This window comes from Gymnoscopelus braueri (assembly GCF_963280865.1).
Source record: "Gymnoscopelus braueri genome assembly, chromosome: 8".
Taxonomy (NCBI): domain Eukaryota; kingdom Metazoa; phylum Chordata; class Actinopteri; order Myctophiformes; family Myctophidae; genus Gymnoscopelus; species Gymnoscopelus braueri.
The window spans coordinates 55,483,736-55,509,812 of record NC_137609.1 but is presented as its reverse complement, the minus strand read 5'-3'; the positions used below and the strand labels follow the sequence as shown (position 1 = coordinate 55,509,812).

The 26,077-nt window shown below is 43.3% G+C and overlaps 1 protein-coding gene across 1 annotated transcript in view; it reads left to right on the top strand.

Annotated features, from left to right (window-relative positions):
- The window catches only part of LOC308090970 (glutamate receptor 4), a gene marked incomplete at both ends in the record, with an annotated part of 92,959 nt that overhangs the window by 45,690 nt on the left and 21,192 nt on the right, over positions 1-26,077 (top strand). The window contains one exon of the mRNA XM_080436242.1: positions 63-436. Within this exon, the coding sequence (XP_080292368.1) occupies positions 63-436 (374 nt within the window). The remainder of the gene's footprint in view (positions 1-62; positions 437-26,077) is intronic.

Sequence of the window (26,077 nt, the reverse complement as noted above, 5' to 3'; positions counted from 1 at the left end):
TTTTCTTTGCATTTCAAATAAACTAAACCAAACCAAAAATTGATCATCGTTTCTCTTTCCAGAAAGCGGAAATCGCTGTGGCCCCGCTGACAATCACGCTGGTCCGGGAGGAGGTGATCGACTTCTCCAAGCCCTTCATGTCGCTCGGCATCTCCATCATGATCAAGAAGCCCCAGAAGTCCAAGCCGGGCGTCTTCTCCTTCCTGGACCCGCTGGCCTACGAGATCTGGATGTGCATCGTGTTCGCCTACATCGGGGTGAGCGTGGTGCTCTTCCTGGTCAGCCGCTTCAGCCCGTACGAGTGGCACACCGAGGAGCCCGAGGAGGGCACCGACGGTCCGCCCAGCGACCAGCCCCCCAACGAGTTCGGCATCTTCAACTCCCTCTGGTTCTCCCTGGGCGCCTTCATGCAGCAGGGCTGTGACATCTCACCACGGTGAGAGACACGCCGGAAATGCACACATGCATGCATACACGCACGTTTTAGTATTTTCATAAAAGTGTGTTTCTCAACCCGTGGATTGCGACCCAGAAATTGATGGGATCAAAAAGAAAGATAAAAACAAAAACAAAAGATGATGTTTCTATTTTATATAATTAATTTGACCTATCAGTGCAAGATGTAGGTCCAAGTGCGAGACTGGTTGAGGACCACCATAGATTATTATTTTTAGCCTTTGAATTCGTTATTGAAGTATCTGAATAAGTCTTATAAGTATCTCTAGTCTTTAAATAAGTCTCCAGTCTCTGAATAAGTATCTCTAGTCTTTGAATAAGTCTTTAGTCTCTGAATAAGACTTTCTAGCCTTTAATAAGTCTTTAGTCTTTCAATAAGTTGTTCTAGTCTTTGAATAATAAGTCTTTAGTGTTTGAATAAGTATTTCTAGTGTTTGAATAAGTCTTTGTAGTGTTTGAATAAGTATGTCTAGTGTTTGAATAAGTCTTTGTAGTGTTTGAATAAGTCTTTGGTCTTTCAATAAGTTGTTTTAGTCTTTGAATAATAAGTCTTTAGTCTTTGCATAAGTATTTCTAGTCTCTGAATAAGTCTTTAGTCTTTGAATAAGTCTTTAGTCTCTGAATAAGTCTTTACTCTCTGAATAAGTCTTTAGTCTCTGAATAAGTCTTTAGTCTCTGAATAAGTCTTTAGTCTCTGAATAAGTCTTTAGTCTCTGAATAAGTCTTTAGTCTTTGAATAAGTATTTAGTCTATGAATAAGTCTTTAGTCTCTGAATAAGTCTTTAGTCTCTGAATAAGTATTTAGTCTCTGAATAAGTCTTTAGTCTCTGAATAAGTTGTTCCAGTCATTACGTCTCTCTAGTATTTATACACGTATCTCTAGTAATGTGTTTATATAAGTATGTAGTCTGTATAAGTCTTCCTATTGTTGGTAAAAGATGCAGGACGTGTGAAGTTGTGTCCAACTCCATGTCATTGCCATGGCGACTCTCCGTATTGGCTTTGAATGGGATCGTTGCTGGCAGTCAACACCTGAAACAGGATCATGATGTTCATAAGGTTCATGTCTGCTCCACTGGCTACTAAAAGACCTGAAGCAGGATTATGATGTTCATAAGGTTCATGTTCATAAGGTTAATGTTCATAAGGTTCATGTCTGCTCCACTGGCTACTAAAAGGAAAACCTGGCTGATGTCCATCCTAAAACCCATTGTTCTGATTTGAGGAGATCAATAACATAGTGTGGCAAGCAAAATGTTGACGTTGCAAAATGTTAACGTCACACAAAATGCCAGGAACATACAGAGGTGTTAAAGTCAGGTTGAAAATATGCCAAGTTGTCCTTTTAATTGCTTGAGCAGTTTCTTGTGTGACTTCTATTCAATGCTTGACCAAGTAAATCGATGAAGAAACATGCTCACTGAATCCCATTTAAAATGTGTCTTTGAATGGGGGCGACGGAAATATGCAGCTACCGTGTAAGATACAGTTTATAAAGTATCATGTCGAATTAAGGTATACTTTTAGTTGAAATATTTTATGGTATTGTTTAAGGTTTATGTTTAACTTATCGTTTTGGTTTTAGACATTATTAAAGGTCTTCAAACACCGGGGGCATAATACTTTTGTGCGATGAATTCACTCAACAAAAAAAACAAAATTAACACAAATACTGACCAAGCGACACAATTGTTATTTCCGTATGGTTCATTCCGTACGCCTCTGGTGGGTAAAGACCTTTAGATTGAGGGGTTTCTAGTATATAGTAATTGTCGTAGCGTAACAGCTATAATGTCTCATCAGGGTAAGCTCATGCAGTGTGTCATACTGTATGTGTACATGCTTGCATTTGTGTGTATGTACGTGGGTCTGTGTGTGTGTGTGTGTGTGTGTGTGCGTGTGTGCGTGCGTGTGTTTGTGTGTGAGTGTGCTGGCATTGATGTGTTTGCTTCCTGTCTCCTCTGCCCATGCAGGCGTGTGGTTGTTCAGTGTGTCTCTGCTTTCAAAGAGACTCTGACTGGCTGCTCCATTGTCTGTCCGCTTCAGACGTGTGTTCTCTGTCTCACCGTACCGTTACTCTACTGCGCTCTGTGTTGCGTCATGTCTTCATGTTCAGCCGTGTGTGTACAGCAGCCTCCAGATCCACTTTTAAGGGGCTGTGTCCACAGATGCATTTTGTTGATGTCTTTTTTTCCTGAGCATTTATTTTCCTGAGTATGTTTTGAATTGTTTTCCAGTTGTAATGCTCTGCTGGAAACGGGCGCTGAGCAGAACGTTCTGCATGTTCACGTCTGGACGCCCACGGTTGAAATATTTTTGTCAACTCGAAAAAAAAAAACTCCACACTGATGGACACACGGCTGTCAATGTGTACCCATAATATCCGCTCTATGAGCTCACAACACAAGGTGGCCGTGTTGTGAGCTCACAGATCGGTGTCTTCGGTCCACAACGCTGTCTGTCATACAGTGGTTCATACATTGGTCATTAGCCTCCATATTATAGACACAGTTTGTCCCATGGTCTGAAAACCGGCTTTGGTTTTGGTCAGAACATTCTCCAAGTTCTACTCATTTTACTGTTCCCTGTTTCTCCTCCCCTCCTCCCTTTGTTCGGTTCAAGATCCCCCACAGTGATCATGTCATTGGCGTACCTCGGTACACGGTTGGAGAATTAGGACTCATGTGGTGCCATCACGTCTTGCCACGCTCCTCACCAGCCAATAGAAGGGCTGGACGTCTTTGCTGTTCAGTCAAAGATCAGGCTTCTTGTCCGTCATCCAATCAAAGAGCAGGCTTATTGTCCCATCATCCAATCAAAGATCAGGCTTCTTGTCCGTCATCCAATCAAAGAGCAGGCTTCTTGTCCCAACATCCAATCAAAGAGCAGGCTTCTTGTCCCCTCATCCAATCAAAGAGCAGGCTTGTTGTCCGTCATCCAATCAAAGAGCAGGCTTGTTGTCCCTCATCCAATCAAAGAGCAGGCTTGTTGTCCGTCATCCAATGAAAGAGCAGGCTTGTTGTCCGTCATCCAATCAAATAGCAGGCTTGCTGTTTGTCATCCAATTTAAGATCGTTGTCTGTCATTCAATCAAATAGCAGGCTTCCTGTTTGTTTATAAAGTTGCCTATAAATTGTTTAATGCATGAAGTCCTTAACCACTTAAACCCTTAATGCTTGGTTGTATTAGACCGTCCCTTGTTTCTCTCTACACCAGATCTCTTATCATCTTTTCCCTCAGCACAGACCCCAGGGTTCATGTGGTTAATGGCTTTTCAAATTCACCCGTTTTCTCCCGAGGTTTCCTTTTTTAACGTAATAATTCCGGTGTACAGTAGGTGTACAGTAGGTGTACAGTAGGTGTACAGTGACTTTGACCAGTTTCACTTTCAAAACTTTTGCATCATGTATGTCACACAAACAGAATGCCATTGGTTTTGTTGATAAAACAAGTTTGTTCATATAGAGTCCTATCCACAAATCCACCATTTTAACTTGACCAAACCATTTATCCACAATCCACACGATCAAAACCATTGGTGTTGTGTGTCACATTCTGTCTGTGTGACATGCATGATGCAAAGGTTTTGAAAGAGAAACTGGTCAAAGTCACTGGCCTCCTACTGTATCACTCAATCTAGTTTTAATGCGATTCTAGATGAATCCTAGCTCTTCTATGTGCCTTAAGCCCTTATGGATCATATATATTGTATATATTTTATATCTTATACATCTTATACATCTTATACATCTTATACATCTTATACATCTTATACATCTTATATATCTTATGGATCATTTAGTTGTGTAAGATTATTATCAGAATGAAAGGAGCACCAAACCCAGCCTGTATGTTTCAGCGCCTCCCCTCCACACAGCTAGAGGGCAGCAAAGACAAGACGGAGGATTATAAGCACCGCGTCTCACGTAAGCAACCTATATATAGAGTCCACGCGTTGGTTTCATACGATACGACATCTAGAATGTTTTGAGATGGATGAAGAGCTGCTACTTCTAATCTTCGCAAAAACTGTTGTTATTTGCGGCGCGCTATCACGCACCGCAAATAACTCTCCGGCACACAACTAAACATAACTCAGGCTTTTTGCTGTTATGTAACACACACACACACACACACACACACACACACACACACACACACACACACACACACACACACACACACACTCTGTGTGTGTGCAGGTGATAAGCACATTGGAGACACGACACAAGGACGTCACAGAGAGGTCTGGGGTCCAGGGTGGCGGCTATTTTCGCTATCTGCTATTTTGAAAGGATTCTTTATGAATTTTACACATTTGAAAACGTGGGACATTCTGCATAATGACTACTCTTACTTTGGATATTTTAAGTACATTTTGATACCAATACTTTTGTACTTTTACTCAAGTACATTTTTAATTCCAATCACAGACTGCATGATGGAGACAATGTTGGACACACAAGTGGCGGTTGAGATGGCAATGGAGTTATTTTCTCTCTCTCTCTCTCTCTCGCACGCCAGTAAATGAAATCTGACACCACTGTACTCTGCCGTGTGTCACACACACACACACACACACACACACACACACACACACACACACACACACACACACACACACACACACACACACACACACACACACACACTCTCTCTCTCTCTCTCTCTCTCTCTCTCTCTCTCTCTCTCTCTCTCTCTCTCTCTCTCTCTCTCTCTCTCTCTCTCTCTCTCTCTCTCTCTCTCTCAATAAGCTCTAATATCCCCTCAGCTCCCTCAAGGCAAAAACAAATCCCATAATAATTAATGCAGTGATTAATATCCAGGTCTCCATGGAAACAGGGAGAGGATGGAGCGGTGACATGGGACTGTGTGTTTAATTGACTACAAAGTCCCAGTTGAACTACAAGTCCCAGATGAGTTGCGATTAGCTGCAGTACTGCTCAATCTGCACTTCCTGGAAAACAAATGTCCTGGAACACTGGAATGTGCGTAGAGAAGAAAACTAAGTACATGTAATCAAGTACTGTACTTATGTACAAGTGTGAGGTACTTAAATACATCTAATCAAGTACTGTACTTAAGTACAAGTGTGAGGTACTTAAGTACATGTAATCAAGTACTGTACTTAAGTACAAGTGTGAGGGACTTGTACTGTACTTGAGGATGTCTAATTTGTCAGTACTTCACACGTCTACTCCACTACATCTCAGAGGCAAATATCACATCAGAGGAAGCGCTCTGCCACCAAACTGAAACGATGACAGCTCTGTACCCGACTTACATCATCACAACAAACCTCAGCTGTGTGTGTGTGTGTGTGTGTGTGTGTGTGTGTGTGTGTGTGTGTGTGTGTGTGTGTGTGTGTGTGTGTGTGTGTGTGTGTGTGTGTGTGTGTGTGTGTGTGTGTGTGTGTGTGTGTGTGTGTGTCACATTCCTGTTAATCTCTCAAGAACAGATTCTGCTCTGCGTTGGAATCTGTCGTGAAGGTTCGTCATAACATGTACACACTGGGCTACAAGTGGGCGTGCCTTCAGATCAGGAAGCAGGCCGCGCTTTACCCAATCAAATGTAGTGGGCGGGATTCACGTGTCCGTCGATCTTTCCCCCTCGAAACCAACCGAAACTAATTTAACAATAGCGTCCGCGGAGCAGACAAAACCACGGAAAGATATTCACATTTTAACTTACTCTTTCATCATAGAAACAAGTGGGCTTATAACCAAAACCATCCATGTTCTCTGGGAGAAGTGGTGTTAGTGTTCCCTGTAGAAATATTGTTAGTGGGAATGAAAACATAGTGGCACCACCGGAAGTGAAAGCTGAAGGCAGACCAAAACCCTGGTTTCCTTTGCGCACTGGTGCTACGTCGCCATTGTCCCAGAGCCAGTGAGAGATAGTACAAACAGCAGAGGGCGCTGTTTTTCATTCTCACTGGCTCTGGGTTCCCAGATTGCATTCCTGTAGATCAGGGGCCTCGAACGTTTTTCAAGGACCCCCTAGCTGAGAGAGAGATGAAGCAGGGACCCCCTCTACATATTTAATATATATATAGTATTTTTTACTTGGTCTGCTCTTTTTTCCCTCTACACCTTTATCTCTTTGTCAAAAAATAGCAGATCTACAGCGCGAGGCGTTGTGAGCTTGTAGATCTGCTATTTTTTGGCTAATGTTCCCCTCAGAATAGGGATTCTAGGGTTCAAGTGGTTAACACATTGAGTGCCAAAAACGGTCCGGACCGTTTTTCATAATCCAAACGAGGAATTTTGTGACTACTTGAAAAAGGTTCAAAAATGGTTAAAAACCCTGGCACTCAATGTGTTAATGTAAAACAAAACAAAAACAAACATTTGACGGACCCCCCGTCGTAACTCTGAGGACCCCCTAGGGGTCCTGGACCCCCTGTTGAAGACCCCTTGCTGTAGAGGATGTGTTTTTTTCTAGCGGTTGGAGATCAGCTCAGCGCGGCTGACAAACAGCAGGCTGTAGAGACAGACTGTAGAGACAGGCTGTAGAGACAGGCTGTAGAGACAGACTGTAGAGACAGGCTGTAGAGACAGGCTGTAGAGACAGGCTGTAGAGACAGACTGTAGAGACAGACTGTAGAGACAGGCTGTAGAGACAGACTGTAGAGACAGGCTGTAGAGACAGACTGTAGAGACAGGCTGTAGAGACAGGCTGTAGAGACAGGCTGTAGAGACAGGCTGTTTAGAGACAGACTGTAGAGACAGGCTGTAGAGACAGGCTGTAGAGACAGGCTGTAGAGACAGGCTGTAGAGACAGGCTGTAGAGACAGGCTGTTTAGAGACAGACTGTAGAGACAGGCTGTAGAGAGACAGGCTGTAGAGACAGACTGTAGAGACAGGCTGTAGAGACAGGCTGTAGAGAGACAGGCTGTAGAGACAGGCTGTAGAGACAGGCTGTAGAGACAGATGGAGCTCAGAGCCAGACGGAGGGTTTAGTTTAGGAGAAGCATTACTAATAAAACATTAGAATAGAACCAGGAGAGCAGACACACCACATCCGAGGGGAAAGACGTCCATGCAGGTTTCTTCCTATAAAAGAACATAGTATGTCATGTGTAGTGGTGGGCCATTTGCCTATAGATGGATAGTAGAGTTCTCAAATTTCTGCCCTGACCCCACTTTTTCGGGCCGGGACGAAAATGTATGCCAATTAGTAAGGACGAGCCGGGCCTCGGGCTCCATGAAAAGAAGAAAAATTTGTATTATTATTATTTTTGTAATAATAATACAACATATAATTCTGTTCTGTCTGTTTGTGTATATATTTATCATGCAGGCAGCGCTGACTGGCGTTTCACTTTTACTCTGTGACTGCAGTGGAGGGAGGCTCAGCCTCAGACAGTCAGGCAGCAGAGAAGTGAGTGAGAGGTTGTTGCTACGCGCATCAAATAGCCGTTCAATCTACAAGCCCACTGACGCCTACAATGCATCACCATCTGACACGTTTTAGAATCAGACAGTAGGCGGAGGATGATGCAATGGAGGGGGGGGGGGGGGGGCGTGTAAGCTAGACTCGCTGCCTGTCAGACACAGCGGCTCAAATGTCTTTCAGGGGGAGAGGAGAGAGTAGAGAGAGGCAGAGTAAGGTGTGAAGGTGAGGATTTAACTTCAGAACTTTGCATGTTTTGTATTAACATTTCTATTGGACATGTGAAGTTGCCATTCCGGCAACTAATAAATCCGTTCTCTCACACTCACTCTCTGCTATAATTTTAGCCACTGGCGCAGCCTACTGGCAATCATTGTTTTCCCTGGCTATCTTGGGCCTACAATAAATGTTCGGGCCCATTGAGAACTCTAAGAGACAGACAGACAGACAGACAGTCTATTGTAAGTTGAGGTATATTTCCCACTGCAGACAACCCATATATTCTTCCACTGCCTTAAAGGCTCTATTGAGTTGCCAACAACGCCATATTGTAGATAAGTTTGTTGTTCCAGAGATGAGAATGAATGGTTGTAGAATGAATGGAGTCATCACTAGTCAGTGAGGTATCTTTGCATCCGATTTATTGCATAAGTACAAACAGCTTCCTATGGGGACCCTGAGGTCCCCACCACACCACACAACAGCCTGCCGGCTGCTGAGTCACACACAGAGATAGCCACACTTTGGCACAGTCTATATAGCACTGAATAGGTGGGTGGGGGTCAGCCTCCAAAAGTTAGACCCCACGCAGACAAACAATAGATCACCCTCTGAGTTCCCTGATTCAATTTGCACCTGTATGAAGCAGGAAAGGGGGAAGGGAGACACATGCATAGAACCCAGGTAAACAACAAAAGGCAAAGCTAAGTGTATGTACCCCACCCGGCCCAGACCAACAGTCACCTCTTGAATCCACTCTTGTGTCTGACTGTAGGCTACTTGTAGACTTGTGAAGTTAAATAATGCTAACAAATGTGGATGTTATGTTATTAAATATACTACAAAGTCACTCCGGATAAAGAGCGTCTGCCTAAATGCCTACATTTAAAATAGATTTAGTCACAAGATGGAAAACAACGGATTGCTTTTAGCTATTGATTAAATATAAAGATGTCTCATTAGCTGGTTATACAGGGCAATAGAGGCAGGCAGGCAAGATATATCCCCACTTTTTCCCCTGATATAGAAACATCCCAGACCACACCGGAGGTCACAAGGACCACCGTGTGCCCTCCCTGTCCCTCCCCGTCCCTCCCAGTTCACTCCATCCAGGGTTCTGCTGTCAGCTCGCATTACGCTAAACGATGCAGCTAATCAGCGCTGCGTGCTGCGCTGTGCCCCGGCCTCTGTTATTATCAACAAAATGCTGAACGCTAATCAGCTCTAATCGACGCAAATAAATGCTAATTCACTTCCAAGATGTGTTGTATTCTAAACTAACCTCATTAAGCACTTAAGCCCTGTGTTCACACTGCGTCGCACGGTGGTGTGTACGTGTAGCGCGGCGGAAACAGTCGATCGACAAGCCGGCAAGGCGGCCGGGATGCGGAATGTTTCGCGAGCTTGTAGATTTCCTGTTGTCAAAAATAAATGTGTTAAAGGATCTACACCATGAATTTAAAAAAATATATTTAATATCTAATATCATATTGTTTATGTCCCTCAAACGTTTTTCAAAAGGTTTGAGCCTAAATCAAGCCTCAGATATACTCATTCCAACTAACCTCTCTCTGGCTTATAAAGCACTTTCACCTGCAATACCACATTGTCCTGATTTGCCACGTGGCGCTATTGAGCCAGTTTGTATGCATGTTATCTCCTGGTTCTGTGTGGAAAAAGTAAAAGAAAAAAAAGAAAAAAGAAAAGAAAAAAAAAAAAAAAAGTTGGAACTGAAAAAGGGAGGGATTGTACCTCTAGTGACGTCACTTTCGGGACCAAATCAGTTTGGTCAGTTTTGAGACAATTTACATAAAACCCCAGATATGGGGCACAGAGTGCTCAAACTGGGGTATTTTTGGGGATAGAAGAGAGGTAGGGGAGACCAAAAAAACACAAAAAAGAAGAAAAAGTAAAAATTCATGGTGTAGTCCCTTTAGATAGTATTACTTATTAAACTTTGTGGATGATACTCAACTAGGTTGGTATGTTTACAGTCTAGTGCACTTAGCCTGGTTCCATCGACCATAGACCCCGCCCACTCTCTGAGTGGCCCGCCTCTTGGTCCGGTGCTGAAATGTGAGCCTATAGGATATCTTCCATGCAAAAAGTACCGTCCAATGAGAGTCGGAGGTGGGGGTGGGTCTTACGACAAGCCGAATCAGTGAATATCTGCTAAAACAAGCTGTGCGATGACGTCAGATCAGTGGTGGAAAGTAACTAAGTACATTTACTTAAGTACTGTACTTAAGTACAATTCTGAGGTATTTGTACTTTACTTGAGTATTTCCAATTTCCAATACTTTTACTTCTACTCCACTACATCTCGGAGGCAAATATTGTACTTTTACTCCACTACAATTATTTGAAAACTTTAGTTACTAGTTACTTTTCAGATATAAATTATTACATTATAAAACATACATCAACCACTTTAGCCCTATTTTATACATAGGCTATTTGAAAATAGCAGATCTACAAGCTCACAACGCGTCGCATCGCGACGCGTTGTGAGCTTGTAGATCGGCTATTTTCAAATATTTAGTACTTTTACTTTTGGTACTTTAAGTACATTTTGATGCCAATACTTTTGTACTTTTACTCAAGTATTTTTATTATTCTGGACTTTTACTTGTAACAAAGTATTTTTATATTGCAGTATTGGTACTTTTACTTAAGTAAAGAATTTGAGTACTTTTTCCACCACTGATCTCTTGTGATTGGTTTAGGGAAATTCGAATCCCCTCCCCCTTGTAATCGCCGACACTGCAGCCAATGTCAGACTGAAGCTCCACACAGCCTCAGGCTGATCATCAGGCTAGTGCTTACTGCACAGCAAATGTGTGCTTACTGTACAGACAGAACACATCAAATGGTTCAGGCCGGTCTGGGGGATCGAACCAGCAACCTTTCGTGCCGCAAACACGCTCCTCGAACCTTTTAGGCCAGGGGTCTTCAACAGGGGGTCCGGGGACCCCTAGGGGGTCCTCAGAGCTACTACAGGGGGTCCGCCAAATCTTTGTGTCATATGTTTTTTTTTTCCTTCACATTAACCACTTTGAACCCTAGCATCCCTTTTCTGAGGAGAACTTTAGCCAAAAATAGCTGATCTACAAGCTCGCTCACAACGCCTGGCGTTGTGAGCTTGTAGATCGGCTATTTTTGGCAAAGATGACTTTATTAGTCAGAAATATAAACAGCATGTGGTACAGTAAGACATTAAAGGAGTAGTTCACCCCAAAAAAACACGTATTTTTTTTTCTATCAATTAGGCTACACACTCCATGAAGCCTTGACTTCATGCAGAATGTTTCGTTTTTGTCGCATTCCAAAGCCAATACTTTGATGACCGGCGAGGAGAATTGAGTCTCCTACTGTTCAGCGTGCTTCACACAAAGCAATAAACACATTAAAGACATTTGAATACAGTTAAACCGTTTGTTTTGAAGACTCAAAAGAATAGAAAATGAGAATCAGTTAAACTTATAAAGAGAATACATGAATCAAAAAAGAATAAAAAAACATCACTAAATGACACTACATGACATTAAATGACACTAAATGACACTAAATGACAGAGGCAAACGGAGAGTTGGTAGCAGAGCTGCAGTTATTTTTTTTCTGGAGGTTTGTTCCATGTATGTGGTGCATAAAATAAGAAACGGAACGCTTCTTCTCCACGCTTTGGCTCTGATTGTGGGTTTCAGAAAGCAGACGAGTCCCAGATTAGATTTCCCACCTGCCCACAGAAGCACGGCGTCAGTTCAGATGGGAAATCAAACATTATTATCTCAGCCTCTCCTCTGTCTGGAACCATCCCCGTTTCTCTCACTCTACCATCCATTAAAATGTCTGGAATCATCCCTGTTTCTCTCACTCTACCATCTATTAAAATGTCTGGAATCATCCCCGTCTCACTCTACCATCTATTAAAATGTCTGGAATCATCCCCGTCTCACTCTACCATCTATTAAAATGTCTGGAATCATCCCCGTCTCACTCTACCATCTATTAAAATGTCTGGAATCATCCCTGTTTCTCTCACTCTACCATCCATTAAAATGTCTGGAATCATCCCTGTTTCTCTCACTCTACCATCTATTAAAATGTCTGGAATCATCCCCGTCACGCCACAAAAATCATCGGGATGATTTTTTGTCATCCCTGATGACATCATTTCATCGTGACTCCCCGTTCGCTTGTTATAGGCTGTTGATAATAGCATGTCTCACCAAAAATGCATAGTAACACACAGGAGGTGAGATACAGTCGTTTTCCCAAAGACGTTAACCAGGAAGTGAATGGAGGGGTAAATCTTGAGCTCACGTGATCTCCTAGATGTCTGTGTGACTGAGCCTCAAATGGTGGCTCATAGGTTGGGGAACAGCGCCATCTAGTGGAAAACCACTGAAAACACACAACTCGTCACACTCGTCATGGGCAGTCAATGAGTTAAAATGTCTGGAATCATTCCTGTCACTCTCACTGCACAATCCATTAACACATTCGGTGCCAGAATGTTATAATAACAGATTACGTTCGGTGCCAGAAATCTCACCGTTGAGCTGTGCGGCGCTGTTTAAGCTGTAGACTCCACAACGAGCAATCCATGTGAAACAAAGCATGCCTCCATTTTGCCCGATGGTCCTGGCTAACGCCTGGAACGATAATATCTTTCACGCGGGTTACAATGGCGCAGCGATCGTGCATACAAAATGAGTCGTTTTCCGCAGCGTAAAAAGTTTCAGAGTTATAGGGGTTTTAGAGAAGGAGATAGAACATGTTTTTTGGCACGGTGATCTATAGGGCCCTTCCTTCTCAGAATCACCGTGGGTGATTCCAGAGCTGCTCCAGCCCCTCCCGTATGGAAAAAAACGAAAAAAACAAAAGCGACTGAAAACACGGTTCAGACCGTGTTCGGCACCAAAGCGCTAACTATACTCTGTGCAAACACGGTTTAGACCGTGTTTGGCACCCGATGTGTTAAGTAAATAATTGGAGTACTTTTTCCACCACTGTTCCTACTAGAGTACGACCTGAACTCCTACAAAGCAACACCCATCTGACTGACATGCCCATATATGGAGATCTCTGTCAGTCAAGTCCTTCGTCCATGTTATGCCCATTTATGGAGATCCCTGATGTCAATCATCAATACATACCCATATATGTGTGTGTGTGTGTGTGTGTGTGTGTGTGTGTGTGTGTGTGTGTGTGTGTGTGTGTGTGTGTGTGTGTGTGTGTGTGTGTGTGTGTGTGTGTGTGTGCGTGCGCGCGCGAGAGAGTGTGCACGTGTGCTCGCACGTGTGTGGATTACAAGGTTGCGGGTTCAAATGTCCAGTGGTGTAAAGTAACTAAGTATATATTTTGTATTTACTCAAGTACTGTACTTAAGTACAATTTTGAAGTTCTTTTACTGTACTGGAGTATTTCCAATTGTCTATACTTTTACTTTTACTCCACTACATCTCAGAGGAATGTAGTGGAGTTACTAGTTGCTTTGCATATACAAATTATGAAATTATAAAACATACATTAGCCACTTTAGCCCTATTTTATACCTAGGCTATTTGAAAATAGCAGATCTACAAGTTCACAACAATCAGAGGAGCAGAGTTTCTACCATTATTATTATTTGTTGGAGGGGACAAATGTTTTTATTTTTTCTATTTGAAGATGTTCCCACCGTCCTCCCCGAGCTCAGTGTCCATGTTGACAGGAGAGATGATCAGAGGAGCAGAGTTTCTACCACCATCATTAAGATCTGGACAGAAGTATGGAAAGAGTTTATCAGTGAAGGTGCAGCCAGTGAAAGAGTAGAGATGACCTCTGGTCTCCACATCATAAAAGGAGACCAGACCCTCCTCATAATCCACAAATACTCCCACTTTCTGGACCTCCTCTCTTACAGGGAGGAGGACAGGAGGGCCAGCAAGAGCCCAGTACTCATTTCTATTCCACAACCCTATAGTCCAGTAACCATTGTTGGGACTCAGTGTGGTTACACCTTTCCTGTTGATGGACTCTCTGGCCACTCCTAAACTCCACCTAGTCTTCCCTGTAACCTGAACCTCATAGTAAAACCTTCCTGAGGAGAAGCTTTGTTTTCCTAAGACATTGACAGGGAGATTCTTCCTTACATTTCCATGACTCACTTGCTTTCCATCCCCAGACAAGATGAGGTTGGGATGTGCTGTATCAGCGTCCAGAGTTACATCCACCTCATATTGCTGGATCCACCTCAACTCAGCATCACACAGCTTCCTCTTCATCTCTTGACTGAATTTCTTCTCCAGCTGAGCCACAGCTGTCCTCACTGTCCCCACATGTGAAGACTGATGGACATTGACCTTTGTCCAGTCCTTGGTGGGTCTCCAGCCAGTGTTGGATGGTAAGTTGTGGAGGAGGTCATGGTGGTCTTCTGTGTGTGAGAGCTGTTTCAGCTCAGAGCTTCTCTTCTCTAATTGGGTGATTTCCTGTTGCATCTCATTAATGAAGCCTTCAGCCTGTTTCTCTGTTGTTTTCTGCTTCTCTTCAATCACATCAATGAGCTCAGCCTGGCTTCTCTCAATACAGCTGATCAGAGCAGTGAAGACCTGAACACTGCCTGCTATGACCGTATCTGCATCTTTCCTGCTGAGCTCTACTGAGTGTTTGACCTCCTGAATCTTCAGTCGTCTTTCCTGGATCATCTGCTGAACTTCAGCCTCTGTCTTTTCTTCATATTCTTCTTTCAACTTGTGACTCCTGAACTGTTGAACCATCTCAGAATCTTCAGACAGGAGACTGCTGGCAGAGGCCATTTCTACACACTGAGAATAAAAGTGTAAAAACTAAATAAATTCCTTTGTAAGAGAGAACACAACCAGTGATCTACTAGTGTGACTCTTCCAGTGAATATGTTCGATGATGCTACATTCCAGCGTTAAGCGGTGTTCTAGGATTCTTCTAGCAGGTGGTGTCCAGTAGAAGGCGATGGTGTGTCGATAAGGTGGTGAATGGTGTTCTCTCAGTGTGGGATCTACTTTTATACCAGGAGCTTCACATCATCACTATGATGTCACTATGACTACAAGCCACACCCACACACAGAGTTCCCTGTCAGCCTTGCCCAAATAAGGAGTTATGTGATGTCAGACTGGCCTCCAAGTACACTGATCGTCAATATTAGGTAGCCATAGCAACCCACAATCAACAAAGTGTTTTCTTATGGAAATCTATGAGGTGGAATCTCCATATATGGGCATAAGAGTACAAACAGACACATATAAAGATATCTCCATATATGGGCATACACACATAGACACAGATACAGATATCTCCATATATGGGCATAAATGGTAGAGAGACACATATATATAGAGATCTCCATATATGGGCGATATAATATTTACTAAATAAATACATGTACAATATTTGGGTAGCAATATTAGGTAGCCACCATACAGATAGACAGGAAGTGATCCTCAGTATCCTCATAAAAGTGAAAAATGGGAAAAACTGGAAATATATTAACCCATTAAGACCTGGAACGCATCTGTGTCACTTTAGATTTCTTTGGCTATTCAAAAATCTTGAAAACATTTCTTTTTAGATTTTTTTCAAAAAACTGTTAAGATTTAGAAAACATTTTTAAGAATGGCCTCAGGTCTTAACTCATTCTCTGCCAGACTTATTTCTGGCTGTGTTTGCCCACTGCCAGCGATTTTGTGTTTTTTATAACTTTAAAATGTTCACAATTTACTTTTTTTTCATTATGATCGCAAGTCCAATGGTTTCAAACACACCAGCGATCCGTGCACGCCGCTCAGACAACAGACATTCCGATGGGGGCGGAGTCTCTCTCCTGCAGCCCAGTGTATAAACACCATGTATCGCCATGTGAACGTCACGGCTCACTTACTTTTCCACCTCGCCACAGACCTCGCTAAATCCCTTATGATCGCGTGTTCAACTGTTTGTAGACACACAGGGTAGTTGTGTGAGTGGCCCAGAGAAGACATTTTCAATCGGCGACATTCCATTTTGCAGTAGTAGCGGTTTCTAAACAGCGTTTCTAAACAGCGTTCCACGGCGGAGAAAAACAAAGCCGAGAAAAGGTCGTTTTAGAGGGGGACTTAAACAGGAAGAATTTCCGTATCCGGGTGTGCTACAATGAAATGTGTCACTGCGAGAGATGAAGGACGGTGAGATCTTTTAAGTTTTTTCGCAAAATGACGTTTTTTACGTCAGTGGCAGATTTGGCAATTGGAAAGAATTACGTTCCAGTGGCAGTGAATGAGTTAATGGGTTAAATGACCAAAATGCTTTGGGAGCTAAACTCAAGCCAGCCGGTTACGTCCAACCAATGTCCGCTGTAGTAGTGTTCTATTAGAACTTAGATAAGATGATGTTTGTCGGCGAGAAGCTAGAGGTGTCTGCGGTTCCAGAGATCTTCAATCACACTGACTGAGATTGGATGGATGTTATGAGCCTCAGTTCATAGACACCAGTATGGTGAACTCCTCCTGCGTCGTCTTATATCTCCCGCCTCGTAAGATGCCTTCTGTATGTCATCCTTCTGATGTCGCTATACGTCCCGGCTTATCCGTATATGGATTTACGCCCAAATATGGCGTATACACGCAGCAAGGAATAACCGCTGGATGTGAAGCCCACTTGAATCTCTTAACATGTAACTTTTAAATGGCATTAAAAAAAGAATACATCAATAAACAAAACAATACATAAGCAGCATCCTGGCTGTATGCCTCTGCCAGCCATGTTTTCTGTTTACGTGCGTCTCTGTCCGAACGCATAGAGCACATGTAGTGAATGAAGACTTTAGAGGAATTTAATGAATGGGTTTTCTCTGACCTTTTGACCTTCGACCCCCTACTTCTAATCAGTTCAGCCTTGAGTGTAAGTGGACGTTGGTGCTCTTGAGATGTCGCAGTCTCAATGTGATTTTACTGATTAAATAAAGGTTAGATGTAAAGTAAATAAATGAATAAAAACCTGCCAGTGAGGTGCTATAATGAAAGTCTTAAAACGTTACCAAGAAGTTGTTCAGACACTGACGAAGAACCACCACATGTCAGTCTTTACCTTTTATTTCGGAACTTCATCACACATGGAGAGACCTTCGTCGTCAGCCAAGAGTTTTACACAGTATTTTATACCTCCTCAAAGTCACACAAAAAAGCTGGTCAGTCCTTACATGGCTTTATTTTTTTTTAATTATTATTATTATTATTATTTTTTTATTTGCTTCTCTGTCTGGTTATCACACGGATTTCCAAACGTCACCGATTACGTAGGGAATCGAGAAATATAATCAGCTAAACTGAGCGAATCAGTCTAGGTTCCAGGGCTAGACCAATACATACAGTTGAAAATAGATGAGGTTAAAGCTGCTGGGTGAGGGGATGTGTACTCCCAACAAGGTGTTGATCTCACCCCCCTGGAGAGTGAGATGTGGGGTGACAGCTGCATCTCACTAAGAAACTTATATTATTGGTATTGATCATTAAGTATAATCAATACCACAATGACTCTCCATGGTTTTATTTCCACCACATTGTGGACTGTTTCTTAAGACTGCTGTGAGTCTGCACCCGTCTTTCCTTCATTAAACTATATTGTCAGTAGAGCACCGAGGACGTTTAGTCCTATAGCATGTGGACGTACAGACATACAGGACGTTTAGTCCTATAGCATGTTGACGTACAGACATACAGGACGTTTAGTCCTATAGCATGTTGACGTACAGACATACAGGACGTTTAGTCCTATAGCATGTTGACGTACAGACATACAGGACGTTTAGTCCTATAGCATGTTGACGTACAGACATACAGGACGTTTAGTCCTATAGCATGTTGACGTACAGACATACAGGATGTTTAGTCCTATAGCATGTTGACGTACAGACATACAGGATGTTTAGTCCTACAGCATGTGGACGTACAGACATACAGGATGTTTAGTCCTATAGCATGTTGACGTACAGACATACAGGATGTTTAGTCCTACAGCATGTGGACGTACAGACATACAGGACGTTTAGTCCTATAGCATGTGGACGTACAGACATACAGGCGGACGGACAACCTGCCTCTGGTCAGCCAACGAAAGGCATAAAGGCTGTCAGTGCATTAATGTTTTGGTACAGTGAACGATATATCACATCGCCTTCCATTTCTCCTTTAGGATAACGTCTGCTTTTGACACAAGCACTATGGATGACTCCTTTAGCTGCCTCCCCCCCCCCCCTTTCCATAATTCTTCCTGTTAACCCTTTAAGACCGGGAAAGCATCATCTGTGTGTAGATTTTTTTGGGCTATAAAAAAATAGCAGATCTACAAGCTCATATCGCGGCACGAGTGCCGCACTATGAGCTTGTATATCTGCTATTTATGAAAAATCGTGAAAATGTGTGCACATCTTTGTATATATATGTTTTTTAAAGTGAACATTTGTAACTCAAATCTTTGCTTCATGGGGGATTCTACAAATGTCTTCTAAAACAGTTTTTTTGAAAAAACTTATGTTTCTATAATCAGAGATTCTCAAACTGTTTCATGTCAAGGACCCCCAAAATGATATGTGTTTGGCCGCGGACCCCCATCTCAAAATATGTTGTTTCAGGGACCCCCATGAAGCAAAGATTTGAGTTAAAAAAACGGTGTCTTTAAAAATATATATATTCAAAGATTTGCACAAATGTTCACGATTTTTCAAAGATAGCAGATCTACAAGCTCATAGCGCGGCACTCGGTGCCGCGCTATGAGCTTGTAGATCTGCTATTTTTTAATAGCCCAAAGAAATCTTAAAATGACACTTTTGTGCCTGATGGCGCTGGCATCACTAGAGCCGGGCATGGTGGCAGAGCCCCTAAAGGAACCCATGCCAAAAGCTGAAATTGAGAAGAAGTGCTTTTGTGCCCTTTATGCTGCCAAGCGTCACACATCACAGCCAGACACACATGACTCAGGCCAGTCACAGAGACGACGCACCTAATCTGTTCCGCGCGGCTGTCTGCCGCCAAAGGCGTCCTTATTTCCATCTCGAGCCTTTTTGTCGCACAACGGTGTCACTTCGCCGAGAAATTGTAGATCGTCTTATTTTTTTTGCGGAGAGAGCGACACCCGGCGTACGCTGGCACAAAGAATTAAGCCTTATCTGGCTGCCTCGCTTCAGGAGACATGGCGGAGTGGCGTGGCCAGGGATTTGGCAGTGTGTGTGAGGAGGTGGTTGGAGCCTCGTTTATCTGTTGTGTGATGGTTGGAGAGAAATGCTGCCTCTTGCTGTTGACCTCATGATATGCAGTACTGCCTCTGGCCAGAGAAGCTAATTGTTGTTTGTTGGTTTTTGTTTTCATCTTCAAGTCACCTAGAAGAGATTCATGCTGAATCACGCAGTGAGATCACTAGACATGGAAAGGACAGTCAGGAGGCGTGCCGGAAGTTGCATGATGCAATGTGTGTGTGTGTGTGTGTGTGTGTGTGTGTGTGTGTGTGTGCGTGTGCGTGTGCGTGTGTGTGTGTGTGTGTGTGTACGGAGCTAGACCGATCATCACCACAATTATTTTTCCACATTTACTGTACTCTGATGGGCCTGAAATCTTGCCCAAATTAGGAGTCATTATGTCATAGACATAGTTGAGAGTCATGACCGAAATAATACGTTCTCGGATAAGTGGCTGAAATGAGTTTTCTCAGACGGGTTTGCCGGCGTCTCCATTAGAGAGATTAGGGTGAGAAGTTCAGTCACCCGGGAGAGACTATAGGAGTAGAGCCACTGCTCCTTCACTTGGAAAGGAGCCAGCTAGGGTGGTTCGGGCATCTAGTACGGATGCCTCCTGAGCGTCCCACTAGGGAGGTCCTTGCTGCACGTCCCACTGGGAGAAGACCCCCTGATGGACCAAGGACCAGATGGGGGGGGTTACTTGTCCACACTGGCCTTTGGAACGCCTCATCCTCAGGATGAAGTGGCTAAAGTTGCCCGGGAAAGGGAAGTCTGGAGCTCTCTAATGGAACTGTTGCCCCTGTGACCCGGCTCCGGATAAGCAGTTGAAAATGGATGTATGGATGGATGTATTGGATGGATGGATGGACGTCACAGATACAGTATATCATAGATGATTGACCCAGGCTGGCTTGTCTCTTCTGTCACAGCGTGGCGTTTCCAATTATTTTCCCAGTGAGCCCATAGTTTTGTAATTGGTCGATATCGTCTAGACTCGGTGTACAAAGAGCATGGGACGTGTTAGTCTGCAGGTTGCTTCGGGTAGCCGGCGGTACGGCGTTGCGTTGGATTTAATTGGTTTACAGGTAGCCGGCGGTACGGTGTTGTGTTGGATTTAATTGGTTTTCAGGTTGTAGGTTGTAAGCATAGAGTTAAAAATAATAGAGAGGGCACCCGAATTCTCCTCCCATCCACTTGCATTGAGTTGCTCACCCAGCGCATGGGCCTGTTTGAACCCTTCTTCCGGGTTGGAAATTTGGTGGGCGAGGCCTATTTGGGGCTCCAAACGCGTCACAGAAGTGACGCGTTTTGCGTCACAGTGACGCGTTTTGCGTCACAGAAGCGCGCAGCCCCGTGCGCAAGCTCGTGCGCATGCTCGTGAGTCGAGCCCATTGGTCGAAACCTTTTCTCGTTCATGTGTTGTAGCCCCAGGCCTGCACGCGCCTGCACTACCATGAATGGCCACCATGTCCATTTGGCTTCAATGAAACCACTGGGTTCTGGGGGCTTGGTTGTAAGACGCTACGGGACGGTTTCCGCGGAGGCAGAGTGAGGCGGGATGATGATGATGAATACAGTTGTTGTCGGGCGGGAACCTTGTATCTCCCAAAAACTATACATTTTCAGGAATCGGAGGGGGGAAAAAAGAACCTGTGTTCCAATCCAATGGACCCAATGTAGTTACTATTTAGACACTAGCTTGTACTTTTCATTGGTTCAATATTTATAAAACTCACAGACACAATTAACCACTTTCACTTCCAACATGTTTTGGTTCAGACGTTGTGAGCTTGTATATCGTCTGTTTTCGGTGCTTTTTGCACAAACACTGTTTTACGACGAAGGAGGGCGTTAATAATTAACCAAGGAAAGAGAAAGCTGAAATATGGACTTACAAGATGTCCGCCTGACAGCGATGTTATCTTAAGCGGCGGTACAGCGGCCCGCGGCGCCGGGCAGACAGCGGACAAACAGCTCCTCACTTATTTAAGCTTGTCTGGAGGAGAGTGTAAATAAATGAACACACACACACACACACACACACACACACACACACACACACACACACACACACACACACACACACACACACACACACTAAATAAATGAACACATGCTGCTGTTATTGTCGACCTGCAGGTGAGCGTTGTCTCACACACTCCCTGTTTGTGTCTCTCATGTATTCGCCTCCCACCTCTCTATCTCTATCTCTATCTCTATCTCTCTCTCTTTCTCTTTCTCTTTCTCTTTCTCTTTCTCTTTCTCTCTCTCTCTCTCTCTCTCTCTCTCTCTCTCTCTCTCTTGTGTCTTTATTATAAACTTCAAAGGCACTTTAGCTCAAGCAATGTATTCAAAACTCATTTATTTATATGTTTAGACAATATACAAAAATGTATTTCACAACAATCCAATCTATTAGACAATAATTGTTTTCATCCCAGCAGTGTACTGTATGATGTTATTGACTATTAGAGGTTTAATCATTTAGTTCTAACCTAATTTAACCACTTAGACCTTACATACTGTATACTTCAAATACTGAAAATAGACGCTCTACAAGCTTGGTGGTCGGGAGTACTTGGACCAGGCTCCTTCTCCACGGGGCAGCTGGAGGTCCCTGTACAAAACTCCAGTGGAGAAACGCACTGCAGATCTCCAGTGGAGGATAGTGCATGGGGCTGTGGCTACAAGCAGACATGATCCACAGAGGAGGATAGTGCATGGGGCTGTGGCTACAAACAGACATGATCAGTGGAGGATAGTGGGGCCGTGGCTACAAACAGACATGTGGCCCACATCAACTCGGGCTAGTAAAAGTTGTCCTTTCTGCCAGGAGGAGGAGACACTTGAACATCTATGGTTGGGGTCATACCTATGTTCCCCGGACCTATGTTCCCCCACTAAGGTTATGGTTAGGGTTAGGTTTAGGTTAGGTCCTATATTCCCCGCTCTCCTAGGAAAGCGGGGAACATAGAACCTGGGGAACATAGAACCTGGGGAACATAGTCTGATTGCGCTGCTACAGGGATGGTTTAACAGGTTTAATGAAGAGCTAAGTGATGAAATGTTTATTTTTGGGCCAAGGTACAAAGCGTCACAAAAGACACGGTTGGGACTGCTTAATTGTGTGGCCGGGCAGGTAAAAATGAGTATCTGGCTTAAGGAACAAGATCCAGGGAGCGGGTTCAGTTGAAGCTGAACCCATGGCTAAAGGGCTGGTAGCAGCTCCTATCAGAATAGAGTTTGTCTATTATAAAATGATTTCTTGTCTAGAGGAATTTGTTGAGATGTCGGGGAAAGGGGACGTCTTGTGTAGCATTGAGCAGGAGTCACTGGTTTTGTCTCTTTAAGGGGATTATTTTTTTACACAAATGTGTTTTAAATTAAATGAAATGGAGGGTGTCAAAAGAATGTACTTTTTAGAGTGTCCTCTCTTGAAGGAGTAGGAATGTCCTGATGTATGTTTTGAGTGTAAAGGAAGGTTAATAAAGGCTTGGTTAAAGGTCTCTCTCTCTCTCTCTCTCTCTCTCTCTCTCTCTCTCTCTCTCTCTCTCTCTCTCTCTCTCTCTCTCTCTCTCTCTCTACCATTAACCAGTTATGTTTTTTTTAACCGTCATATTAACTCTTATTAACATTAACATCTTGGTAGGGAACGGAAGACCTTTGTTAGTACCATGGGGGTGGGGTGGGGGGGGGGGATTCAGTTTCAGCTTCACCAAGCTGATGGCTGCTCAGACGGTCATGATGAGTGCTCAGTAGGGGGCAGTAGTGTGCTGATGCTCAAGGACACTTCGACACAGACCGGGGGTCAGGAGTCGAACTGGTGACCTCCTGACCCTTACATTCTCTCTGCTCTACCCGCTAAGCTATGGCGGCCCCAAGGCAGGGGTCTTCAACGTTTTCAGGCCAAGGACCCCCTAGCTGAGAGAGAGATGAAGCAGGGACCCCCTACTCTATATTGTATAAAATTGTGTTTCAGATTCAACTTTTTTTCTTTACTTGGTCTGCTCTTTTTTCCCTCTACACCTATACCTCTTTGCCAAAAATAGCCGATCTACAAGCTCACAACACCTCGCAGCGCGAGGCGTTGTGAGCTTGTAGATCGGCTATTTTTGGCTAAAGTTCTCCTCAGAAAAGGGATGCTAAGGTTCAAGTGGTTAAGGTAAAAAAAAGAATCATATCACACAAAGATTTGGCGGACCCCCTGTAGTAACTCTGAGGACCCCCTAGGGGTCCCGGACCCCCTGTTGAAGACCCCTGCCCTAAGGTGTTGTGTTTAGGCACAGTAATTGGGGGAAAGGACCATTACATTTTATTACAATAGTTTTTTTTATTGCACTCTGTGCAGTAGCATCATTAGAAACCAGACAGACCTGCCTGACTGCATTTCCATTTCCATTAAGCGTATTATTACAAATCCTACATTAGCCCATAAAGCCCTATTTAATACTTCAGCTTCATCTAAAATAAAAAGATAGCTCACAATGTGTTGCATTGTGATGAAAAAAAATCATTTTACTTATTGAAGTAAAATGTTAAATACAGGATGTTTTACTTGTAACAGAGTAGTTCTAGGCCTACATTGTGCTATTGATACTTGTACTCAGTAAGTAAACAATCAGCGTATTCATCACCGGGCGGAAGACCTTTACGAGTTCACAACTTAAAGGAGTAGTTCACCCAAAAACCTTTTTTAAATGAATTACACACCTCATGAAGCCTTGAATTCATGGAGTTTTTGTTTTGTTTTTGTCCCGTTCCCAGGCCAATTATTTCGATGACCGGGTGGTTGCTCAGTAGGAGACTCAAAGAGTCGCCATTGAGTCTCCGCCGGTCATCAAGTTATTGTCTCAGGAATGCGACAACAACAAAATAAATATTGATGAATTCATACAGCTCAGTTCAGAGCTCTGTCGATTAGCATTTTGACTAGCTTATGTTTGTCTCAGTTCAGAGCTCTGTCGATTAGCATTTTGACTAGCTTATCTGTTTGTCTCAGTTCAGTGCTCTGTCAGTTAGCATTTTAACTAGCTTATCTGTTTGTCTCAGTTCAGAGCTCTGTCAGTTAGCATTTTGACTAGCTTATCTGTTTGTCTCAGTTCAGTGCTCTGTCAGTTAGCATTTTGACTAGCTTATCTGTTTGTCTCAGTTCAGAGCTCTGTCCGTTAGCATTTTGACTAGCTTATATGTTTGTCTCAGTTCAGCGCTCTGTCGGTTAGCATTTTGACTAGCTTATCTGTTTGTCTCAGTTCAGCGCTCTGTCGGTTAGCATTTTGACTAGCTTATCTGTTTGTCTCAGTTCAGAGCTCTGTCAGTTAGCATTTTGACTAGCTTATCTGTTTGTCTCAGTTCAGAGCTCTGTCAGTTAGCATTTTGACTAGCTTATCTGTTTGTCTCAGTTCAGTGCTCTGTCGGTTAGCATTTTGACTAGCTTATCTGTTTGTCTCAGTTCAGTGCTCTGTCAGTTAGCATTTTGACTAGCTTATGTTTGTCTCAGTTCAGAGCTCTGTCGGTTAGCATTTTGACTAGCTTATGTTTGTCTCAGTTCAGAGCTCTGTCGGTTTGCATTTTGACTAGCTTATCTGTTTGTCTCAGTTCAGTGCTCTGTCGATTAGCATTTTGACTAGCTTATGTTTGTCTCAGTTCAGTGCTCTGTCAGTTAGCATTTTGACTAGCTTATGTTTGTCTCAGTTCAGTGCTCTGTCGATTAGCATTTTGACTAGCTTATGTTTGTCTCAGTTCAGTGCTCTGTCGATTAGCATTTTGACTAGCTTATCTGTTTGTCTCAGTTCAGAGCTCTGTCAGTTAGCATTTTGACTAGCTTATCTGTTTGTCTCAGTTCAGTGCTCTGTCAGTTAGCATTTTGACTAGCTTATCTGTTTGTCTCAGTTCAGAGCTCTGTCAGTTAGCATTTTGACTAGCTTATCTGTTTGTCTCAGTTCAGTGCTCTGTCAGTTAGCATTTTGACTAGCTTATCTGTCTGTCTCAGTTCAGTGCTCTGTCGGTTAGCATTTTGACTAGCTTATCTGTTTGTCTCAGTTCAGTGCTCTGTCGGTTAGCATTTTGACTAGCTTATCTGTTTGTCTCAGTTCAGAGCTCTGTCCGTTAGCATTTTGACTAGCTTATCTGTTTGTCTCAGTTCAGAGCTCTGTCAGTTAGCATTTTGACTAGCTTATCTGTTTGTCTCAGTTCAGAGCTCTGTCGGTTAGCATTTTGACTAGCTTATCTGTTTGTCTCAGTTCAGCGCTCTGTCGGTTAGCATGTTGACTAGCTTATCTGTTTGTCTCAGTTCAGAGCTCTGTCAGTTAGCATTTTGAGTAGCTTATCTGTTTGTCTCAGTTCAGTGCTCTGTCAGTTAGCATTTTGACTAGCTTATCTGTTTGTCTCAGTTCAGTGCTCTGTCCGTTAGCATTTTGACTAGCTTATCTGTTTGTCTCAGTTCAGCGCTCTGTCGGTTAGCATTTTGACTAGCTTATCTGTTTGTCTCAGTTCAGCGCTCTGTCGGTTAGCATTTTGACTAGCTTATCTGTTTGTCTCAGTTCAGAGCTCTGTCAGTTAGCATTTTGACTAGCTTATCTGTTTGTCTCAGTTCAGTGCTCTGTCAGTTATCATTTTGACTAGCTTATCTGTTTGTCTCAGTTCAGTGCTCTGTCGGTTAGCATTTTGACTAGCTTATCTGTTTGTCTCAGTTCAGAGCTCTGTCCGTTAGCATTTTGACTAGCTTATCTGTTTGTCTCAGTTCAGAGCTCTGTCAGTTAGCATTTTGACTAGCGTATCTG